The sequence below is a fragment of the Bison bison genome, unplaced genomic scaffold (genome assembly GCF_000754665.1).
Source record: "Bison bison bison isolate TAMUID 2011002044 unplaced genomic scaffold, Bison_UMD1.0 scf7180017864527, whole genome shotgun sequence".
Taxonomy (NCBI): domain Eukaryota; kingdom Metazoa; phylum Chordata; class Mammalia; order Artiodactyla; family Bovidae; genus Bison; species Bison bison.
In genome coordinates, this window is record NW_011495078.1 from 3290533 (window position 1) to 3314518 (window position 23986).

At 41.2% G+C, this 23986-nt stretch overlaps 1 protein-coding gene across 1 annotated transcript in view; it reads right to left on the reverse strand.

Annotated features, from left to right (window-relative positions):
- The window catches only part of MYO16 (myosin XVI), a 322068-nt gene that overhangs the window by 85944 nt on the left and 212138 nt on the right, over positions 1-23986 (reverse strand). The window contains exons 20-22 of the mRNA XM_010831550.1: positions 20791-20863; positions 5868-6020; positions 2779-2979 (exon numbers count right to left, since the gene is read on the reverse strand). Of these exons, the coding sequence (XP_010829852.1) occupies positions 2779-2979; positions 5868-6020; positions 20791-20863 (427 nt within the window). The remainder of the gene's footprint in view (positions 1-2778; positions 2980-5867; positions 6021-20790; positions 20864-23986) is intronic.

A 23986-nucleotide genomic window follows, 5' to 3' on the forward strand; every position in this document is an offset into this window, starting at 1 on the left:
TCTCCCAGGCACTGGGGATATGAAAGAATATAGAAACAAAGATAGTTGCTTAATAGAACGTCCATCAACAGAATAATGGATAAAGAAGATGTGGCACATATACACAATGGAATATCACTCAGCCATGAAAAGAACGAAATAACACCATTTGCAATAATACGGATGGACCTAGAGATTATCGTATTGAGCGAAGTAAGTCAGAAAAAGACAAATATCATAGGAGGAACTTATCTGCAAAAAGAAAGACAGACTCACAGACGTAGAAAACAAACGATGGTCATCAAAGCCGAAAAGGGCAGAGGGATAAATGAGGAATTTGGGATTAGCAGAAAGATAAACTACACGTGAAAGATAAATGAGATCCCACTGTATAGCACAGCAAAGTATACTCAGCACCTGGGAATAACCTACAATGGAGAAGAATCTGAAAAAGAATATGTGTGTGTGTGCATATATACACACACATAAATATACTTATGTGAAACTGAATCGCTTTATTGCACACTTGAAACTAACACAACATTGTAAATGAACTAAACCTCAACTTTTTTTTTTCTGACGCAAAAAGTTTTCTTGAAATGAAAAGTTTCCTAACATTCTAATGGTATTTTATTACGCAAGTATCTTTGTTTCTATGTTCTGTAATAAATTCTCAATATAAAGAAAATATAGATAAAAAATCTAAACACAGGACTAAAGATTGTCACTGCTATAAAAATTTTAAAGGCTAACTCTCTCAAATACAAAGATAGCTAATAATTTCTGAGAATATCCATTCATTATATAAGATGATTTGCTGCCTTCCTCCCCACACCCGAGCCATCGCACCAGAACTTCCCCAGGTGTCCTGCCTAAACATCCTCTCCAGGCACACTTCCTGTTGGCCCTGACCTCTGCTTCCCTCTTGGTTTCCGTGATACTTTCCTTTCCTACTAATATCTTTCTCCCTCTTCTCCACGTTCAATTATCAGATACACATTTTCCAAAATATGACTGTTTCTAAAAACAACCAACCTCCCAGCATCATTTTCAGCATCTCCTGAGGGTTTCCATTCAAAAATCTCCAATTCAAAATATCTGAAACTGAGTTATCTTTCCTTCCAAAGTGCCTTCTCCTCTAGCATTTCCCTTCTTGGTTGGCCTATGACAACCTTCCATCAGTCAACAGGGTGAGACCCTCAGAGTCATTTCCAGTCCAATATTACTCTAAGCAAGTTATAGCATAAACACTTGTTAATTTCGCCTTTCCTTACTTGACCGTGGTATATTTGAGGTCTCTGGTTCGCTAATGCCTGGGCTGTGGCAGACGGGAGCATCCAGTAACCACTGGTTGAAATGAATTGAAATACACTGAGAAGGAAAGAATAACTAGGGATTCCCCCCGCAAAACGGTTATTTGTACTACAGCCCAAACATGGGGGGCAAGCCTGGAGGCTACAGATTCAGAAGTGGAAGAATTCACCATGGATGGCTAAGCGGGATGTGTAGGTAAGTATGGAAAGATGGATACAATTGGCCCTTGAGAAGAAGACAGGAAGGTATTTCTAGCTTGAGTGTGAGGGGCTTCACCTGGGGGTGCATGGAGAGCTGCAGGAAAACAGTGAGTGGACTGGAATAACGCATCTGCCTAGAGGTTTTGTAGAGGAGAGCTGGGCACATGAGCCTTGGAGGAAGTGATGGACCCACTTGGAGAAGCCCAACATGAGGCTGGCCTCAGGGGTGTGACGGGTTTACACAGATCAGAGTTGGTCTGTGAAGGATTTGAAGCATGAAGCATGCTTTACAAACCTGGTTAGGGAATGGAGAGGGACCTGAGAGCAACTTTCCTAGGCAGACATGCTTCAGGAAAGTAATTTCATACTAACAACTATTGGAAAAGACCCTGATGCTGGGAAAGCTTGAGGGCAAGAGGAGAAGGGGACGACAGAGGGGACAACATGGTTGGATGGCATCACTGACTCAGGAGACATGAGTTTGAGCAAACTCCAGAAGATGGTGAAGGACCTGTCTGTGCTGCGGTTCATGGGGTCGCAGAGAGTCGGGCACGACTGAGCGACTGAACAACAGCAACAACTGTTTTGAGGGTAAGTAACCTCAGGTGTCCAGCTGGATTTCGAAAATATCCCGAAGTTCACAGCAGACCTTCTGCATTAAATCCAGCTCTCTTTTGCTCATATTGTTACAAATCTGGCATGCAAGCTCAGTCACTCAGTCATGTCCCATTCTTTGCGACCCCATGGACTGTAGACAGTCAATCTATATAGTCGGTCCTGTGTCCATGGGATTTCCCAGGCAAGAATACTTGCCTGGGAAAGTATGTAGTTTAGAATTTTCAACAGCAGAAAAGTTGCATTTTTTCTTTCTGGTACATAGACCTATACATGTGCCTGACTGCTAAGTCACTTCAGTCATGTCTGACTCTTTTCAGCTCCATGGAGTGGGTTGCCATTTCTTCCTCCAGGGGATCTTCCCAGTCCAGGGATCAAATTTGAGTCTCCTGCATCTCCTGAACTGGCAGGTGGATTCTTTACCACTGTGCCCCCTGGGACGTCCCAAGTTACAAATCTGGCAACATTATGAAAAGAATTCTACTGCACGCTTCATCACCCATGTTCTGAAGATGCCTACTCCTTATCAGGCAGAAAGGAAACAGCTCAGGGAAGAAAGAGCTTGTGGGTTGTTCGCCCAGTATCAGTGACGAAAACTCTACAATGTCAAGATCTTAAAAGGTTGCCCTTAAGGCCTTCGGTCCACGAGTGCTCAGTCCTGTGAACTCACCCGGCCCGCGTAGTGCATGACGGTGAAAGCTGCGCCTTGGTCTCGGAGGGCGAGGTTCCCATTTCCATCCTTCACGGGGGAGTAGACCGCATTTGTGTTTGAGGATTCTAGCAGACCCTGGAGCTTTTTGGGAAGACTTGGTTCCACTGACCAAATCATTTGACTTTCTTCGTCCAATAGAGAGAGAAATCCAGAAGGCTTCTGAAAGTTAAAAAGACAGCTGTTTTTCCCTTCCATTCCTCAGTCTGCTATTTTCGTTACTGTTCACACATACCATTTGCAGCCTCATCATGTTAATACGATCACTCAGAACATGAGTTTGCCTTTCAATACACGTCTATTTTTGTTCTCCACTGTGTCCCCACCACCTAGCAAACCTCTGATGTAACGTTGGCCCTCAGTAGTATTTTTTGATCAGGAATTAATAAATAAATAAAATAGCATGCTTTGACATCCTGAAAACATGGGCGTTGTTCAAATATATATTCTCATCTTAAGAAAAATAGAATTTCCAACCACCAAAAAGTTGTATTTTTTCTTTCTGGTATATAGACCTATACGTGTGCCTGCCTGCTAAGTCACTTCAGTCATGTCTGACTCTTCAACTCCAGGGACTGTAGCCTGCCAGACTCCACTACACATGGAGTTTCCAGGCAAGAATACTGGAGAGGGCTGCCATGCCCTCCTCCGGGCATCTTCCTGACGCAGGGGTCGAGCCTGCGTCTCTCGGTTCTCCCACTGGCAGGCGGGTTCGTCAGCACTCGTGCCACCTGGGAAGCCCCCAGACCTACGTATTTATGTAAAAATGCAACTTTCACTCTGTACTTGGTATGTCTTTTCCTTGCACTTTGCAGAGAGATCAAAGAGAAGTAGCAGCAGAAATACCCAGGGTCATTTCCAGACCCTTATGGCAGAAAGTGAAGAGGAACTAAAAAGCCTCTTTGATGAAAGTGAAAATAGAGAGTGAAAAAGTTGGCTTAAAGCTCAACATTCAGAAAATGAAGATCATGGCATCCAGTCCCATCACTTCATGGGAAATAGATGGGGAAACAGTGGAAACAGTGTCAGACTTAATTTTTTTGGACTCCAAAATCACTGCAGATGGTGACTGCAGCCATGAAATTAAAAGATGCTTACTCCTTGGAAGAAAAGTTATGACCAACCTAGATAGCATATTGAAAAGCAGAGACATTACTTTGCCAACAAAGGTCCATCTAGTCAAGGCTATGGTTTTTCCAGTGGTCATGTATGGATGTGAGAGTTGGACTATGAAGAAGGCTGAGCGCCGAAGAATTTATGCTTTTGAACTGTGGTGTTGGAGAAGACTCTTGAGAGTCCCTTGGACTGCAAGGAGATCCAACCAATCCATTCTGAAGGAGATCAGCCCTGGGATTTCTTTGGAAGGAATGATGCTAAAGCTGAAACTCCAGTACTTTGGCCACCTCATGTGAAGAGTTGACTCATTGGAAAAGACCCTGATGCTGGGAGGGATCGGGGGCAGGAGGAGAAGGGGACAACAGAGGACGAGATGGCTGGATGGCATCAGCGACTCGATGGACATGAGTCTGGGTGAAATCCGGGAGTTGGTGATGGACAGGGAGGCCTGGCGTGCTGCGATTCATGGGGTCGCAAAGAGTCGGACACGACTGAGGGACTGAACTGAACTGAACTGAATGACGAGGGTTCCACTGAGATAACCATTCCAAAGATGACCCCCAAGGATGAGAGTAACCAAAGAGATTAATTTTGTTCCACTGACCACTGTTTAGCAGCCAAGGACACAGCAGCAAGTGAGGAGGAGGGCAGTGGTACCCAAGGCTTTCCACATATGGTTAAGTATATATTAACTTAAACGTATGTGTATGTATATGTTAAGTATATGTATTGTCAACCCATTTTTAAATGAAGAGTTAGACTATATATGATGTGCGTCATTGTGAGAGGAGGCTTTCTGGAAGAGAAGAACTTCTGTAATTAAAACACAGCACACTGACAAGTTAGTAACAGAAAGGAGACCATTCTGCATGTTATTAACAGGAAAATGAATAAAATAAAATAATTTATAAGTACACAGTTAAAAAATAAAGGGTAGAAAGCCATATATTACTCTTTCCAATAGTGAAATGGCATTCGTTTTAAACAATGTTCAAGTGTTTTAAAAATATTATTTGCAAATCTGTATAATGCCTTATGTTAGTAGACACAGATTGCTGTTTATATGAGAGATTTTCATTTTATGATGGTGACATGGAGGCAAAGATTCTTGCTTTATAAGGTACAAACAATAAAGATAAGCATAAACACCCACAGAAGTACTAAGATTATATGGCATGTATGTATACACAGTTTTCTTCCTGCCAAAGTTTTTCATATTCAGACTCAGAAATTTGGAGATAAACAAGATTTTTAGAATTTATTTTATGATCTTGCTAGTTTGGAAGTGAAAGTTATTCAGTTGTGTCTGACTCTTTGCAATCCCATGGACTGTAGCCCACCAGGCTTCTCTGTCCATGGAATTCTCCAGGCCACAATACTGGAGGGGGTAGCCATTCCTTTCTCCATGGGCTATTCCCAACCCAGGAATGGAACCCAGGTGTCCCGCATTGCAGGCAGATTCTTTACCAGCTGAGCCACCAGGGAAGCCCAGGAATACTGGAGTGGGTAGCTTATCCCTTCTCCAGCAGATCCTCCTGACCCAGGAATTGAACCGGGGTCTCCTGCATTGCAGGCGGACTCTTTACCAGATGAGCCACCAGGGAAGCCCAGTCAGTCTTGGTACTATTTATAAAATAGTATATTTGTAAAACGGGTATTGTAACTATTCCAGAAGGAGAGTTTTAACGATATAACTGCTGTTGAATATTTTTATAACAAAATGATCTGATTATTTCTTGTTCTTTCAATCAATTGGTAATCCTTCAAGCATCCTTTCAGAGAAAGGTTGTATGCTCCTCAACTGACCCTGAATGATTATAAATGAATTAGAAATCATCAAGTCTCTTATAAATTTTCTTGAAAGAAAATTCTATGTCTCCAGTACTTTGAAATGCATGCATCCTGTGAAGTATCCAATTATATTATATGAATACCTGAAAAAAAAAATCCAAAACTCCAGTCTGGTTACCAAGAGAATAAGCCGTTTCCATGGTAACTCCCTCTTGTACACATTCTGCTTGCTCCTGTAGAAAAAGCACTTCATTGATGTAGTGGTGCATCTTCTCATTGGTCATGTTGACACAGAGCTATTGTGGGGAACAAGAAAACAATTCACAAGGTGATTCGGCATGCACATGCGTTGTTCCAGGCCACGTTTCAGACGGGCCAAGTGCTGACTCAAGAATGGTCAGCACCAATTAGCCATCCAGTCGGCCCTGAGAAGCCAAAGTAGAGAGCTTCACCGGATGTTGTTGAATTTATATGGTCTGATTATGCAATTGAAAGTGAGTATGTTAAAAACAACAAGAAGTATAATTCCAACATTAACTTACAAATTTGGGGTCTAAAATATACTTCAGTATTTAAAATATATATTTCCAAAATGAAATTATATGTGGGCCCTTGTCAACAAGTGAAGATAAAAGCTCCATTTTAATGAGAAACCAGAGAAAGGAGGAGCAATTTTTGCCTCCTCATTTCTGAGGCAAAATAAACAAAACAGGATTAAAAACGAGGTCTCGGGCGACTGCCCTGCTTCCAGCAGTGTTTCTTGCACCTCTGCTTCACAGTAAAAAATGATTTCAGTAAATCTGATGATAAGTGAATGTCTATAAAGCTGAAACTGCAGTACTTTGGCCACCTCATGTGAAGAGCTGACTCACTGGAAAAGACTCTGATGCTGGGAGGGATTGGGGACAGGAGGAGAAGGGGACGACAGAGGATGAGATGGCTGGATGGCATCACCGACTCGATGGATGTGAGTCTGAGTGAACTCCGGGAGCTCGTGATGGACAGGGAGGCCTGGCGTGCTGCGATTCATGGGGTCGCAAAGAGTCGGACACGACTGAGCAACTGAACTGAACTGAACTGAACTGAATGTCTATAGACTGGATAAGCTTCCCTATTGCTTCAAGTACAAAATAAGACCTTTAAAAAAGAATTAACAAGAAAGAGGGAAAATTGCTATTAATATCTCCCTTATTCTCAATTAATAGTTTGAAATAAAAAAATTGAAATAAAAAAGTGTGTCTGTCTGAAGATCCCCTGGATTGCCCCAGCCCTGGCTGATGCCTGAAGGCAGCAGGCCGACCCTGGTCTGAGAACCCAGGGAGCTGAGCGGCAGGGGCCTGGAGGGGCCAGTGGGCACAGGGGCCTGGTTCCGGGTATTCAGCTGCGGCCTCGCGAGAGGGGCAGAGGGAGGGTCCCACGGTATACGTTTGTGGGCAACTGTGTGCCCAGCCTCATCCTTCTATGTAATTGATTAAACAAGGCTTTTTATAAGCCCCTCCCCAAAGAGTTACAAAAAAAGTAAGAATGACTGCTGCTGTCTTGGAAATCATTTTAAAATTGAAATAACTTGAGAGAGAATTTGTCCAGACTTGGAACATCACCTCTTCCTTCTACCACTCCATCTGGGATCTCTGAAATTTCTTGAATTTTCTTCTTTCTCTCTGATTTGGCCAGTAGATAACCAGAGCCTTTTCTCTCTTCCTCTTGATGACTACATCTCATGAGATATATGCAAAGCTGGAAGGGTTTTAAATTTAAAACTGTTTCCTAAATTAACTCACAACTTTGCAGATCAATTCTCTGAATATAAACATATTAAAAATATAGTTGCTTTATTTGAGAACGTACCATATAGAACGAAGTTTCCACTCTTGGTTGTTAAGGCAAAAACATTTTGAATACAGATACAGACCCATAAATCTGCATATGAGAGCCGGGAAAGGAAGGTACGGAATTCAGAATTTAAATATCATCTGAAACATATTTCTTTCCTGATACAATCCTGATACAATTGTGAAGTGAAAGTCGCTCAGTCACGTCCGACTCTTTGCAACGCCATGGACTATACAGTCCATGGAATTCTCCAGGCCAGAATACTGGAGAGGGTAGCTGTTCCCTTCTACACATCTTCCCAACCCAGGGATCGAACCCAGGTCTCCTGCATTGCAGGTGGACTCTACCATCTGAGTCACCAGCGAAGCCCAAGAATACTGGAGTGGGTAGCCTATCCCTTCTCCAGCAGACCTTCCTGACCCAGGCAATCAAACCGGAGTCTCCTGCATTGCAGGCAGATTCTTTACCAGCTGAGCTACCAGGGAAGCTCCGATTGTAGCTGATACAGTCTGGCACATTCATCCCCCTGACTTGTCCCATCAAAACTAAGTGATATCAATACATCAAGATCTATGTTCATCTTTTCCATGTGGTATAAATCTCTGGGAATGATTCAGGAAAGACAAATCTTTCTCTGTAAAACAATGCAGCATCTGTCCACAACAGGAGCTCACAGTGAAAGGAATATATTTTCTTATCACTGTCATTATAACCATAAACGAATAACAGAAATTTCTGAAAATTGTTGACAGAGTAAAAAACACAAAAATTAAAAAATACTTCACTTTACTTAAAAAAATAATAATTTGAGGTGTTCCTCCAAACTAATAATGTGATAAACTCCTTTTGTCCTGAGATAATTTCTGTACCAAAGGTTAATAAATGCTATAAAAGAAATTTCTTCAATTTGAAGTGAAATATTTACAGTAAATGTACAGAAAATAAATGGCTCCATTATGAAATGAAGCCATTGGAAAAGATTCACTTTGATTAGATGACATACGCAATTGAAATTTTTCAAACTTTTTGACATTAAAATATGCATTGAATCATCTAAGACAACACAAATAGATCCTACATCTCAGCAGTTTGATTTAAAAGCAGTTACAGAAGGTGTGCCTGAATGTTATACATTTGGGGAATAGATCACCCAAGACTTAAATGGAGAAGCTGTGAAAAATAACATGATGTCCATGACTGCATGAAAAAATAAAAAGAAGTCTGATAAAGGATTCTGAAATAAGCCGAGCAATGGCTGATTCTCTGCTGTAGAAGTGACATCCAAATTATGTGACACTTATCCTTCCCTTCATTTTGAGATGCTCTTGTTAAAAAGACTTAGGTAGATGTAGATTTCTCAAACATTTAATATAATAATTTTATATAAATTATATAATATATGATATGTATAAATCATACAATATGATAGTTCTCTGATCGTTTTGCATTCAGAATAGACTTCAGCTCTGTTATAAAAATTACTTTTGGTGACAACTGACTAAATTCTCTTGCTCCTGACTATTTATAGCTGACCACCTCTATATGTACACCTGGCTGCAGTGTTTGAACTGACTCAAATGCTTTTATAATAAAAACTAGACATTTTAATTGGTTTTGATTCCTAACATTTTACTGAACTGAATATGGAGTTCAGCAAATTGATTCACTGTTTAGAAAGAATGACAATACCAAATGTGGATGTGGAGAAAGCCACCGTGGTTAGAAAGAGCTGGAAAAAGGGGTTTTGGTCTTTTTTTCCCCTACCTTTTTTTTTTTTTAACCCCAGGAAGGAAAGTCTAAAATAATCTACCAAACTTTGGGTAACAACAAAAAAAAGATTTGGATTGCACTTCTAAACAGAGGAAGCCAAATGAATGCTCTTCTGGTCAAAATGATTCATAAAACATACAGCTTCTGTCCCGAGTGTTACTGTTTTGAAGCTGCAGTGTTGGGTGGGACTCAGTGACAGTCCCACCATATATATTAAAAGTTCCCATATATTGGAACTTTTAATTGTACACTGTGTTCTTTGTATTCTGGGGAGAAAAAAAATTTTATTAAAATCCCAAGGAAAACTCCGTTAGATACGTACTGGTGAATAGCCTGTGATTTCTGACTTGCAGCCTTTTTAACAGAGGCGCTTCCTGAAACCGAATGTGGGCCTGGATTTCTAACAGCGCTGAGCGATGCATTTAAGGAAATCACAGCGAGCACACAGGGTTAGAAGTAGACGCTTTTCAAGCTCATTCTGAAGTCATGCATACAAACATTTTCACCAGAACGGTTTTCCTTTCCCTATTCTAAATTGTTGGTTGCATTCACTGTTTCAGCAAAGGTTAAAATATAAAAGAAGTGCTAACACCATGGACTTCAGAACCACCAGGACAGGCAGCTAGGGGGACGGCTGTGGACATATCGCCCTGAGGCAGGCCCCTCGCTGAAAAGAGAAAGAAATGCATGCCACTAACGGGACGGTGGCCAGAACCAGGACGCGAACCTGCCCATCTTGGTTTGTCCTCACTGAGCTGTCTGTGTTACACGTGCATACGCATGCGTGTGTTAAACACCATCAGAGACAGACAGACACAAAGATTTGCAAAGGCAGAGCACTTTACGTATCTAGAAGCATAAATCTGCATCAGTAATGAGATATCACTGACGTCAATGCAAACAGTCATTATTTTTATTTTTCAACTCTATCCACGGAACTATGTTTGAGTTTCATTAAAACCCCCCAGTATTCCCTGGAGTAGATGTTAATGTAGGTAAAAGGTGGGTTTTCATAAATGATAATGAACAATTATTAAGAACTGTTTAATTAGCATGCACCTTCTCTGATTAAAATACATGCTTTGTACATTAGGTGCCATTGTGGAGCGGTTTAATAATAAAAACCATGCACCCTTTGAAAACACACTTTAGTAACAGGCCATTATTGCTTATCCAGATGGCCCATCATTTGTATTAATGACAAACTTAATTTCTTGAGTAAATTTTCACCAACTGTTCTCCCTTTATTTTTATTACTCAGTGAAATTTATCTGAAGCAAAAATATAATAAAGCATGACATATGCATCACAGAATTAAAGTGGAGATTAATTAAAGCTGACTCCAGCTGAAGGCAGAGCCCCAGGCGTTAGACAGGGATTCAAAATCCTACTGAACACTGGAATTAACCAGGCGCTTTTAAAAAAGGCTGATGTCTGGGTCTGACCCCATACCAATTAAATCAGAGTGCGGCCTGGCATTGATAGATTTTAGAAGTTTTCCGGGTGATTCGAACGTGGAGACAGATGATGGCATACACAATCCATTAACTGATTTCCACATCAATTTACACACACACACATGTGCATGACATATATCATACCATTATACCTTAAAGGACATTTGTTTCTGTCCAAAGTGTCCTTTAGTGGGAGCGAGGCTCAGGAGGCAGGGGACACATGCCTACTTACAGCTGATTCATTCTGCACAGCTGAAACTAACACAACACTGTGAAGAAACTATTTGTCGTTGACGTTGTTTCAGTTGCTCAGTAGCATTCAACTCTTTCGAGAGCCTGTGGGCTGTAGCCCACCAGGTTCCCATGTCCATGGGATTTCCCAGGCAAGAATACCGGAATGGATTGCCATTTCCTTCTCCAGGGGATCTTTCCTACCCAGGGTTCAAACCCATGTCTCCTTCATCGGCAGGCAGATGCCTTACTGCTGAGCCAGCAGGGAAGCTCAAAGAAAATATACCCCAAATTAAAATAAATTAAACAACAAAAAGAGAAAACACCAAAATGTCCTTTAGACATCTGCCTCATCAGACATTTGGCCCATCCCACGCCAAAAGGTCCTTGATATCTGCATGTGGGCTCAGCTGCTTAGTCATGTCCGACTCTTTGCAGCTCTATGGACTGTAGCCCACCAGGCTCGTCTTGTCCATGGGTTTATCCAGGCAAGAGTGTCAGAGTGGGTTGCCGTGCCCTCCTCCAGGGAGTCTTCCTGATCCAGGGATGGAACCCACGTCTCTTGTGTCTCCTGCACCAGCCCGCGGGATCTTTACCAGTAGTGCCACGTGGGCCATCTTCCGGGGAGATCACTGTTTCTTTAAGAAACCAAACACCCTTTCCGTCTCTCTGGATTCTCACTGAGATTTCAAATCAAACTCTGTGTTATAGGTTTTAAGCTAATAGAGCTGGCATTTACTTCACAGGCATGGAGACACTATTTTTATACAGATAACAAAAACACTTTCTCTTCCGACCGTATTTCTTTTAGGGATTCTGTCATTCAGTGCAACAGGGGTTCAAAAAATAAATTCAAGGGAGGTGGGAGGGGGGTTCAGGATGGGGAACATGTGTATACCCGTGGCAGATTCATGGTGATGTATGGCAAAACCAATACAATATTGTTAAGTAAACAAACAAACAAACAAACAAACCCAAAAAATAAATTCAACATTTTAATGAGTTTAATTCATGCCTAAAATCTCCTTTAACGTGACTCGCCAATATTTAGGGGTTGGTCAACAATAAACGTATTGGCTAATTTTATGGCCATATTCTGCATCACAATCTGTTAATGTCAGATTGAAACACACAAACACTACTGAAATAAAGGTCTTTTTCAAAGAGTTCTCCTTATCCAGGATTAAACACAAAGCCTAGAGATACGGGCCACAAAGGAGGCTGAGCACCGAAGAACTGATGTCTTAGAACTGTGGTGTTGGAGAAGACTCTTGAGAGTCCCTCGGACTGCAAGGAGATTAAACCAGTCCACCCTAAAGGAGATAAGTCCTGAATATTCACTGGAAGGACTGATGCTGAAGCTGAAGCTCTAATACTCCGGCCACCTGATGTGAAGAACTGACTCACTGGAAAAGACCTTGATGCTGGGAAAGACTGAGGGCAGGAAGAGAAGAGGGTGACAGAGGATGAGAGGGTTGGATGGCATCACCGATTCGATGGACATGAGTTTGATCAAACTCCAGAAGATGGTGAAGGACAGGGAAGCCTGGTGGCTGCAGTTCATGAGGTCACAAAGAGTCAGACACGACTTAGCGACTGAACAACAACAAAGAGATCCTGAAAACATCACAGACGTCAGAGCACTGGCTAAGGTGCCAGAGAAAGAGAGAGCGCGGCACAGAAATGCCACTTTGGGGCCCAACGGATTTGCATGTGGATTCCCGTGTAGCCCTGGAAAGGTTTCTAGATGTCCCTCAGCTTTCTGAGAAGGTGCTGCAAGAGCTAGTGATCATAAAGGAAGAACGTCCGGGTTACAGGAGCAACTCCAGAAATCGTAGCCACTACTGATTGTTAGCAGAAGGCTAAATGGAACCATGCTCACAGTCTGCATTCCTGGGGCTTTGCATCTGCAGACTCATTATCGTAAAGCTGAGCTTCTTCCTGGTCAGTTGTCATCAAAAGAACTCAACTGACTCTTATCTAAAGTGACCTGATACATATTTTCAAATACATTAATTCTTCCTATTACATTTTGCAACACCTCCTTTTAATCACCCTGGGGCAGGCACACCCCAGAGATACTTTGAGTTTAGTTCCAGACCAGGGCAGGAACAGGAATATGGCAATAAAGCTAGGCACATGCATCTTTTGGTTCCCCAGACCAAACTTCTTGGTGAATGCAGGGGATTCACTGAGAAATGTTACGCATACACTACACTGTGCTCTATTAAGTGTGCAATAGCATTATGTCTAAAGAAATGTACGTAATTAAAAACGACTTTACTGCTAAAAATACACTGAACAGCGTCTGGGCCTTCAGCATGTCTTAGCAGTAATATTAATGCTCACCAATCACAGACCGTCATAACAAATACAACAGTAACAAACAAGCATGGTGCGTGAGAATTACTAAAACACGACAGAAAGAAGTGAGCTGAGCAAATGCTGTTGGAAAATTGGCTCCAGTAAAGCGTGCTTGATGAAGGGTTGTCCCAAAACTTTAATTTGTAAACAACGCAATGTGTGTGAAGCCGAACGGAACAAAGCGCAGTAGAAGGCCTGCCTCCACTTTACAGGGAGAGGATACGCCTGCACTCGCCAACTCACTCATTCATATTAAACAAATGGATCTGCTGGAAAACTGCACTATGAAAAAAACAATGGCATATCAAATTTATTAAAAGTTTATTGCTTCTGTATTTAATAGAATAAATAATATAAATAAGTAAATATTGTATCAGAAATACAAAAAAATATACCCGTAAGAAGGTACCAATTAAAGCTTAGGAAATGTATAATATAATAATAATGAATCTTTAACTTTCAAACAACCTTTGAAATGTTCTGGAATCAGATGCTGGTTCTGTGTATTCTTCCTTGAGTCGCTTAAATTATCTGAACCTTAGTTTCTTTAGCTCTAAAATGGAGATGTTGCTTAAGTGAAAAAGTTTTGAGGGGAAAAAATTCATTAAATGTGCACTTTCCATGCTCAAAATTGTTTTCTTCTGCTTCATTTTTTTTGTGCCCCCCGAAATATTCTCAAAACTGTTAACCTATTTTTAAACACAGACTGCGATATTATTATAAGTACATTAAAATAGCATGTCATTAATTAATCTGCTTATTTTTCAATAGGAATCTGAATAGAACTATACTAGGGTTCTGCTATGTAAAAAAATAAATTTCCTCATTTGATTTTTTCTTGTATTGTATTATCAATAGTGTGGTGAGTTCCTGAAAAGATTCCAGAAAATTCCAGAAAATTAGATTTCAGAAAATTAGAGAGAAGAAAATGTTCTCAGAGCTAGACATTTAATGAATGCATGATTTGGGAATTTAAATGTGAAACAACTTAATAATATTTCTTGTATTCGTAGATCAATTCATTGAGCTGAAAATAGATTTTATTGATACTAATAGTCTATCAGAACATGTGCTATGATTAAATACCACAATGAGGTATCACACCCCCATCGGTCAGAATGGCCATAATTTAAAAATCTACAAATGCTGGAGAAGATGTGGAGGAAAAGGCACCCTAAAATAGGTTACAAACAAGGACCTACTGTACAGCATAGGGAATTATATTCAATTTCTTGTAATAGCCTATAATGGAAAAGAATCTGAAAGGGAATCTATGTATATACATAACTGACTCACTTTGCTGTACACCCGAAATCAACAAAACACTGCATAAATTAACTATACTTCAATTAAAAAAATCAAAGGAACAATACATGGGACTTGCCATACTAGGGGTGAACACAGAAGCCTTTTCCTCACTAAGGTTTTCCTAATTCTTCTCCCAAGATATCCACTTAGAATGAGTCCTTCTCACATTTGTACCCCACCTACCTCGCTGTAGTGTCCCCACCTTTCCTAGTGCCTAATGCAGAGTCTGGAACTTGGTACACACACAAAAAACATTTGTTGAATGAATGAACCACAGAGAACTCTGATGCAAGTGAGCCAGAAAAAATGGACCCTTCCAGGTTCCGAGAAAACACTTTCTTACAGAGCAGAGACCATAGTACTCTCAGTTTTCCCATCTGTAAAATGGAATTATCTACATCAAGAGCAAATGGCTTGAGTTCAACTGATGGGTTCAATTGATGGCTGTTAATATATCCTCTGAGCTTCCCTGGTGGCTCAGATAGTAAAGAATCTGCCTGTAAAGCAGGAGACCGAGGTTCACTCCCTGGGTCGGGAAGATTCCCTGGAGAAGGAAACGGCAACCCACTCCAGTATTGTTGCCTAGAGAATCCCGTGGACAGACGAGCCTGGTGGGCTACGGTCCATGAGCTGGCAAACAGGTGGACATGACTGAGCGACTAACACTTCCACTTTCTTTCCATATGTCCACTGATTTCTTTCTGTATCATATCTAGATAGTGATTTCACAACTAGGGATTGCATGGGGTTTTTTACAGGTTGAGGTTGACAAACTATATAATCTTATTTCATAGAACTTTAGAAGTCCAGGCATTTGGCTTTTTCCAAACCTTTGAACACTTAGCCCAAATCTGAGTTATTGTTCACCAGGACTTTCCAAAAAATCTCACTCTTTAGAAAAGATTTTGTAAGCAGGGAAATGTTTCAAATCCTTGAAGACTCTTCTGAAATCCGCTTAGACGAAGCCTCACTTGACGACTGGTCAGCTGTCATTATCTTATCTTCTACAACAGAAGCTTTTACTTTGAACAACTGTGTTATCTTTCCAAATTCTCTGTATTCTTATAGCAAATTGCTGATAAGCAGTTTTACAGACTCCATGGCTTTAAGTTTCATTTCATGTGGCTGCATGCTATGTGTCTAGTGGGAAATGGGGGGAAATTATTGAATGTTAAATCATTAGCTTCCACTACTTGGTTCTTTATGACTTTGGTGAAGATCTGTAGCCTGCAGAGCTTGGCAATAGCAACTGTTGGGAGAACACATTCTAACATTTATTAAAATAATTTTCATATAATCTTAGAGTTTTCTCATTTATTCTAGATGGTACAGGCATATCGTATTTTATTGTGCTTCTCAGCCACTGCCTTTTTTACCAATTGAAACTCTCGAGTTACGTTGGGTCAAGTAAGTCTACCAGCATCAGCTTTTCAACAGCAGCTGCTCAACTCTTGCCTCTGTGTCACATTTTGGTAATTCTTGCAATATTTCAAACTTTTTTTATTATTATTATATTTGTTATGGTGACTTGTGATCATTGATCTTTGGTGTTTCTACAAAGACTTGTTGAAGGCTCAGATGATGGTGCTTTTTAGCAACGAAGTCTTTATTATTAGGGCACATACATCGGGTTTTTCTTTTTTTTTTTTTTTTTTTTTTTTTTAGATTTAAGCTATAGCACACTTAATAGACACAGTGTAGTGCAAATATTACTTTCACACGCACTGTGAAACCAAAGGAAATACACGTGACCAGCTTTGGCAGTATTTGCTTTTTCGCTGTGGTCTGAAGCTGAATCAGCAGTATCTCAGAGGGGCACCTGTATATTATGGACGCTCTCAACATACTCAGCGATGAAAAGAATAACCCAATAAACCCCATCTGCAGTCAACCGACTGCAACAATTATCAACAATTACCACCTCATGGCTAATTCTGCCTTATCCATTTCCTTATCCATTACCCTCAAAATTAGATTCACTGAAGTAATTCTCAGACATTGTGTCATTTAACTGCAAATATTTGAGTATAATTCTCTAAGCTACAATGTCTTTTAAAAAGTACCTATATCACATGTAATTTATATCAAGGATAATTTTTTTAATTTTGTCAAATATCCAGATTTCACATTACATTGATTAACTCATAATGTTTATACTTAAGCAAATCAGGACCCACATAGTGCCTATATATGTAACTGATTTATATGTCTCCTGGAGCTCCTTTAATCTGTAAGTCACCTTCTTCTTTCACATTTTTATTCTTGCATTTTATATGTTGAAGAAATCAGGTCATTTGTCTTGCACTGTTTCTTACAGGTTAGATTTTGTAGGGTGAACTCTTGTAGTTTAGTTTATCATTCTGTCATCAGCTGTTTTTTTAAGATTTTTTTTGATGAGGACCATTTTTAAAGTCTTTATTGAATTTGCTATAAATATTGCTTCTGTCTTATATTTTGAATTTTAGGGCCTTGAGGCATGTGGGATCTCAGTTCTCGGACCAGGAATCGAACTCACAACTCGGCAAAGGAAGGTGGAGTCTTAACCACTGGACCGCCAGGGAAGTTCGTCCTCGGTCCCCAGTTTCTGTTAGTTAGTAGTTACATCAATGCACTTGATTACGCTCAGGACTTTTTCCTTTCCTTCCTTCCGCCCTCCCTTCCTTCCACCCTACGTTCCTTGGTGAGACACTTGACAAGCATCTGATATACTGTCCGCCTTCTTTGTAAGCCAGCTGTGATAGGCCCTCATCACAGAGACGCCTAGATTCATTACTTATCAGGATCAGTGACGCTGACTTGCTCTAATTCTGTCATTCATTCTTCATTTATTTGTAGTGAGATTGCACCAAGTTATACTCATAAATTAACCTGGGGAGAATCCGGATCTTCGTAATAGCAAGGCTTTCTACTGATGCAGGAGGTCTTTTCATTTTTCACCTGTGATTGTGCACCTTCCAGGAGCATTTTAGCTCTCACTTAGGCCAGTGGCTAACTTTGCTGATGTAAATGTTTTCTTCTTTTCCTCTGATTCCGGTAAACTGCCTTAAGAACACACAAAAGTCCTTTGTTTGACGAGCTGATGCACAACGGGCCATGTATCAGGCGCTCTCGCTGTCTGTGGCCACGTTTTCATTCGTCCTTTTCAGCTGTCTAAATATTAATCATCTCTGGACTGAAAAGTATTTTTGCCTCTCCCTGTCACATCATGCCTTAAATTGCCTTTGCTTTTCTAACATCAGTGGCACCACGATGTCCACGGGCACTAACATTTCCTAGTAGCAGAAACAAACACTCAGGTAGAGCATCACAAGCTTTCAGCTAGTTTTTGGGAGCTTCTCGAGCATACCCAGGCTGGTGGTCCTGATTTTTGGAGCACTTCTTAGAATCTTCTGAAACTGTCCCTGTCCTAAATATGTCAAGTTTCTTATGGAAAATGCTTATGGATGAACAGTTGTCAAGAAATATATAAATATATATTTTCCTATTCCTGAGCAAGAAGAACCACTAGCAAATTTACTAAAGATTTTTTCTTATGAGTGTGCTCTTTAAATTTTAATTGAAACACATTTGTTAGTGACCGGTCACTCAGTCGTGTCTGACTCTTGGTGACCTCATGGACTGCAGCCCACCAGACTCCTCTGTCCGTGGGATTCTCCAGGCAAGAATACTGGAGTGGGTTACCATTCTCTTCTCCAGGGGATCTTCCCAACCCAGGGATTGAACCTTGGTCTCCTGCATTGCAGGCAGATTCTTTACTGTCTGAGCCACCAGGAGAGCAAGATTTTTTCTTATGAGTTTACTCTTTAAATTTCAGATGAAACACATCTGCTAAGCTTGTTTTCTATGCATAAAGTGGTATCACACCTGACTGCACTCTGTGGCGGCTGACATTCTAGTGAGAAGCTCATAGGTCAATAAGCTCAAAACAGAATAGAACAGACACTTATAAAGACATTAAGATCCTTCTGAGTTTGGTTCTGAATATAATATTGATCTGGTAAACACTCTGCTGCAAGTTTCCAGTGGAATAAGACATGCGGAAGTTCACCATTCTATCAGCAACTTCGAATCTGAAATGCATCATTCAAACCAATGGCCTTTAAAACACCTCACAGGCAAATTCAGCAATCTGCTAAATCCACCGTAAGTTGAGATATGATTCCTCACAAAGAAAATAATTTTATTTTTCAGATGCCTCCTGGGTACTATCGTGCCCCAGTAATTAAGCAAGCCAGCGAAAACGGCATGGCCGGCCTACCCAGCAAACTAAAAGCACATCTTTCAAAATATTTACTGTTTTCTTAATTTAAGTCTAAAAAACTTTGTCTTGAGCTTTTACCCTTAAGTATCTAAAGCTTTTGGTATTTAACAGACTTGTTTTTTTAGATTAACAAAAGCCATTCTTTGTTATATAAAAATCTCAAACCATGTATATGTTGTTAACTATATAATTAAAATATTTAACTTAAGGAAAGAGTGGTAAGGGATGCACATAACTGTAGTAAAGATGTTAGTTTTCATGAAAAGATAATATGAATGTTTTGCACATTTCAGCTGCCAGCACAGGCCTGATCGGTGCCCAGGCATGGGCGCAGAGTGGAGCCTGGGAGCCCAGCCTGTGCGGACACTGCCCACCTGTGATTTTTGTGTATCACTAACCAGGAGATGCAGAAACTGTGAGTCTCCTTAGAGACCAGAACTCCATCTTTTTCTAAGACAAAAATGTAAGGAATCAGTACGACTGGCATCAACATTCAAACACGGGGGCTGAGCTGCGTTGGCGGAGGCGGCTGCAGGCCTACGTCTCTCGTGGGACAGCCTGCTGCCGGCTCTTCACTGCCTTCTTCTGTACGGGCATCACTGCTTCTCTTAATATTAAGCAGTAAATAAACAGACCACGAAGTCCTCCCTTTTGCATGAATCCATGGACACAGAAGCACAAAGGGAGAAGCAATCTCTGGTCTCCTTGGTATTATTTCAGAGGAGAATTTGGGTAGGGTTTTGCAGAGAAATGATTCATGATGATTCACCCTGGATTAAGTGAGTCAGTATGATTAAGACCTAGTCACAGGGCTTTGCATCCCGTTTTTAGGGGGATAAAGGCCGAATTGGAAAAGGTTTTTGGGTGTTCCCACTTACAGAGGTGATTATAGCTACCCACCATTTCTTACACACGTGCAGAGAGCTGGAAAATGATACCAGAACCTCCATAATAGGCATCTTGTCTATGGTCACAGCTCTGTGGGTCTGTTGCCATCTTGACATTACAGATAAGGAACCAAAGCTCATTACAGATTCTACATCTTAGCCAAGACAGCTCTGCTAGTGAAAGTCACAGAATTGGGTTTCAACCTCATGCTAGTTAATTTCTTATCTGATGTCACTAACCACCCTAAGCATTGCATGCTTGACATTCTTCATGTAATATAATGCAGTGTGGCTTTTCCTTTTTCCACCTGTACCTTTTATAGGTTTATTTTTCCTTCTCTTCTGAGGCAAGTTTTATTTCTATTCTTAACATTTAATTTTTAGATACACTTAATTCAATTAAACTATTTGCACTATACTAATAGCATGCCTAAAGAACTGAGTGCCTTTCAAGTCCCCTAAATTGTAAATGGATTAAAAATAATCAATGCCTCTTTAACCTCCTTTTATGAGTTGGCCATTAGTCATATGTATGCATATGGCGTAAAGCTGAATCTACAAATAAGATCGTTGACCATGAAAGAGTATGTCCATTCCGATTTTTGGCCAGGGCTTGCTAAAGCCCTTCACCCTCGTTTCAGAGATGCCCACACTGTCTCTGGCCCAGTTGAAATGGCATTTCCATAAATACAGCTCCAGTCTTCATCTAATACTGTCTTTTAAAACAAGCGCCTCTGTTTAAAACTAAATGATTAGGCCAGTTTACAAGGTCATATAAAAATGATGACTATGTCAACAAACCAGGGACATTAATTTAAAACAGGGTGGCTAAGTACTTCTTTTAATTATATGTGTGCAAGAAATCATGGGGACAGTCTCTAATGAATTCACAAGAGGTAACTATTTGTTGGAAAAACCATTCAAGTTAATAAAATTTCAAAAGAAATCCACTTACTTGTTCAAATTCATTCTTTTGAAATTCTTCAAATCCGAAGATGTCCAGAATCCCAATGCCCCACGTCTGTGAGCTGAAATGGAACAGAACACAGTTGAATGGGCATCCTTAACCCTGCCCACAGCCACTCCAGGTCAGAGGAACCCGGCCACTGAGCACGTCGTCAATAATCTGAAGTAAAAGCTTGCACATGGTGATCTTAACCTGGTGAAAAACTGAAAATTAGGAGGGAAGAGTGTTCTTTGAATGCTTCGATTCAAACACAGACTCATTAACAAAAATGCGTTTGATATCTAAATACAAACTGCAACAACAAATGGATGGTTTAACATTTGCTTCTCTGCAACACTTTCTCTGTCGTCTCCTTCAACCAGACTTGCTTCCTCTGAAGGACTTTGCAGCTATCTGTTGAGTGGGTCTCCTCAGCTAAAACTTGTACCTTGCCAGGCTACCCCAGCCACAAGTCAAGCAATTTCTCCGTCATACATAAGTACAACACGAGTTAACCCCATTAAGCCACACGCATGTTCTTTCACAGATTAAACTGAGCCTCAAAGTGTTCTTGTAAATAAAGAACTGTGAAGATCATGAAATGCAGGTGCAAAATGGACAGGGATCCATGTAATGACTTCATTCTCCCGCTTAAATGATCATCCTCAGAACTCGCTCGTCCCGGATGGTCAAAGCACAGATGCTGGCAGCCTCGCTCTATCAGCCCGTGTCCGGTCCTGCATCTTCTTTCAACCGCCCCGCCTCTTTCCACGCCACACACGGAGTCAGTGAGGAGAGGAGGGGGACCGTGCTTGACCCGGCGACACCGACAACCTGGATTCTGTGGGGCTGTGGGGGCAGCACAGGGTGGGTGGGGGGTACTCCTGAGGAGCTTCTTGCAAAGAAAGGCCTGGATGCTTCTGGAACACTGGTCAGCCCACCCGTCATGTTAATGTCTCTCTCCAGTGCATCTGCAGGGGGAATGCGGTCCGCATTTTCGGCCAGTGGGAGTGACGGTCCCTCACGACGATGGTGCTCCCTGTCTCATCACCAGTCTCCTTGCTGGCGCAGAGGGTGAGGGTTTTGCTTTTGTGTGCTTGGCCGCGCCGCATGGCTTGCGGGGTCCACTATCCTGTCTCTATTTACTGCCAGTAGTACAAATGTGAGCTTCCTAAGTAGGAAGGAGAGCACTTTTAAAGCCCTAATACAAGCATCGCATGGCAAAGAGTGTGAGTCAGTTAAGGAAGCAGAGAACCATTTACTGGAGGTCTCTAGGTAACTAATTCAGTATTTTAGAAGAGAAAAAAAATAAAGTATTTCCCCCTCTGTCCAAATAAACTCTACATGGTTTAGAGAGTCAAATGCTAGAACAGGAAGCTATAAACACATACAGGAAAACAAATGTAACCATTTTTCCCCCCTTGTTTTCAGTTCTGTGTAAGGTCAAAGGAAAACATTCACAAGTATGATTATGCAAGTACTAAATTCCTCTGGAGGATAAATAGTTTAAATGCAATTAAATTCTGTTAGAAGTCACTATTGTTTTAAAATGCACTGTCTCTTTCATGTTCATAGATCTTTTGCACCGTCTTTTGCCTGCCCCGCCTCTTTCCACCATCTTTACAGTGTGGACAGAGGGACGTTGGGGGTGAAGCTCACTCAGTGGGGACCATGGTGCTGAGGTTCAGGCTGACCCGTCACTTTGCTGTTTGTGTGTGTGTGTTTTCCATGTAATGAGCTGCATCATTTCTCTTGTAGGAGGCTAGTGATGAAGCTTGTCAAGTTTGGGAGTTACTCTATCTTCGCAAGAATCCTGATTCAAACACTTTTTAGTTGGATAACTTTGGCAAAGTCATTAATACTTAAATTTTCTGAGCTGAAATTTCATCATCTGTAAATCTAAGATAACAAATCATATTTATCCAGCTAAACATTCCCTATGTAAGAAGTGAGGTAAAGAAAGTTCTAGAATAATAGCTAGTATACCGTGTGTCTCCAGTCCCTGGAAGTTGCTTTAAGAAAAGTTGTTGAAACATGCTCTTAAAGTAAAGAAGGTCGCTAACAGAAGAAATATAAACATCAAATCAGCATAGTAAAATGTCAATCTCATGAAAATTGCAAAGGAAATAAAATTCTGAAAAATTCTGATGAGAAAGATATTCCCGAATACTTTTGTTGGCAGCTGAAACTGGCAGGGCCTTCTTGAAAAATGACTTCCTTACGTGGCATACGGAGAAGGCAATGGCACCCCACTCCAGTACTCTTGCCTGGAAAATCCCATGGACAGAGGAGCCTGGTGGGCTGCAGTCCATGGGTCGCTAAGAGTCGGATATGACTGAGCGACTTCACTTTCACTTTTCACTTTCATGCACTGGAGAAGGAAATGGCAACCCACTCCAATGTTCTTGCCTGGAGAATCCCAGGGACGGGGGAGCCTGGTGGGCTGCTGTCTATGGGGTCGCACAGAGTCAGACACGACTGAAGCGACTTAGCATAGCAGAGCATACGTGGCACAAAGCTTTGAAATATTCATATCATTTGAACCAAGACTTCCATAAGCAAGAACCAATACTAAGACAATGATCAGAAATGCAATTAAAGACAGAATGATGCCCATTGTTACAGTTAAACAACAAAAAGAAGTAACAGATACCCCACTCTAACGACACAATTAATTAAACAACATGCCTCCTAGACGGGATTTAGTGAAACTGTCAAGTTAACAGAAACCAATACACAAATTCTGTACAAATAAGCTCTATTATATATCTAGAAGACCTAGAAAGAAGTACAGTCCACCTGAGAAGAGGACCTGGAAATGTCTTCAGTGGTAGACCCAGAGGTGACTTCTTACTGTTCACAATGTCCTATGTGTGTGAGATGCCCAGCCACTCAGTCTCGTCCGACTCTTGAAACCCCATAGACAGTAGCCCTCAGGCTCCTCTGTCCACGGGATCTTCCAGGAAGAACACTGGAGTGGGCTGCCATTTCCTCCTCCAGGGGTCTTCCCGGCCCAGGGATCAGCCCTCAGCTCCTGTAGTGTCTCCTGCACTGCAGGTGTTACTGCCGAGCCACCAGGCTATTACAATTCTATTAGCCTTTGCTGGAAAGACGTGTGATTGAATGCAGAGTGGTCACCTTCTGAGCTGCTGGAGGAAGGGTAACTGTGACCTTCAGGGCAATGGAGCCCAGCCGAGGGGGTGTG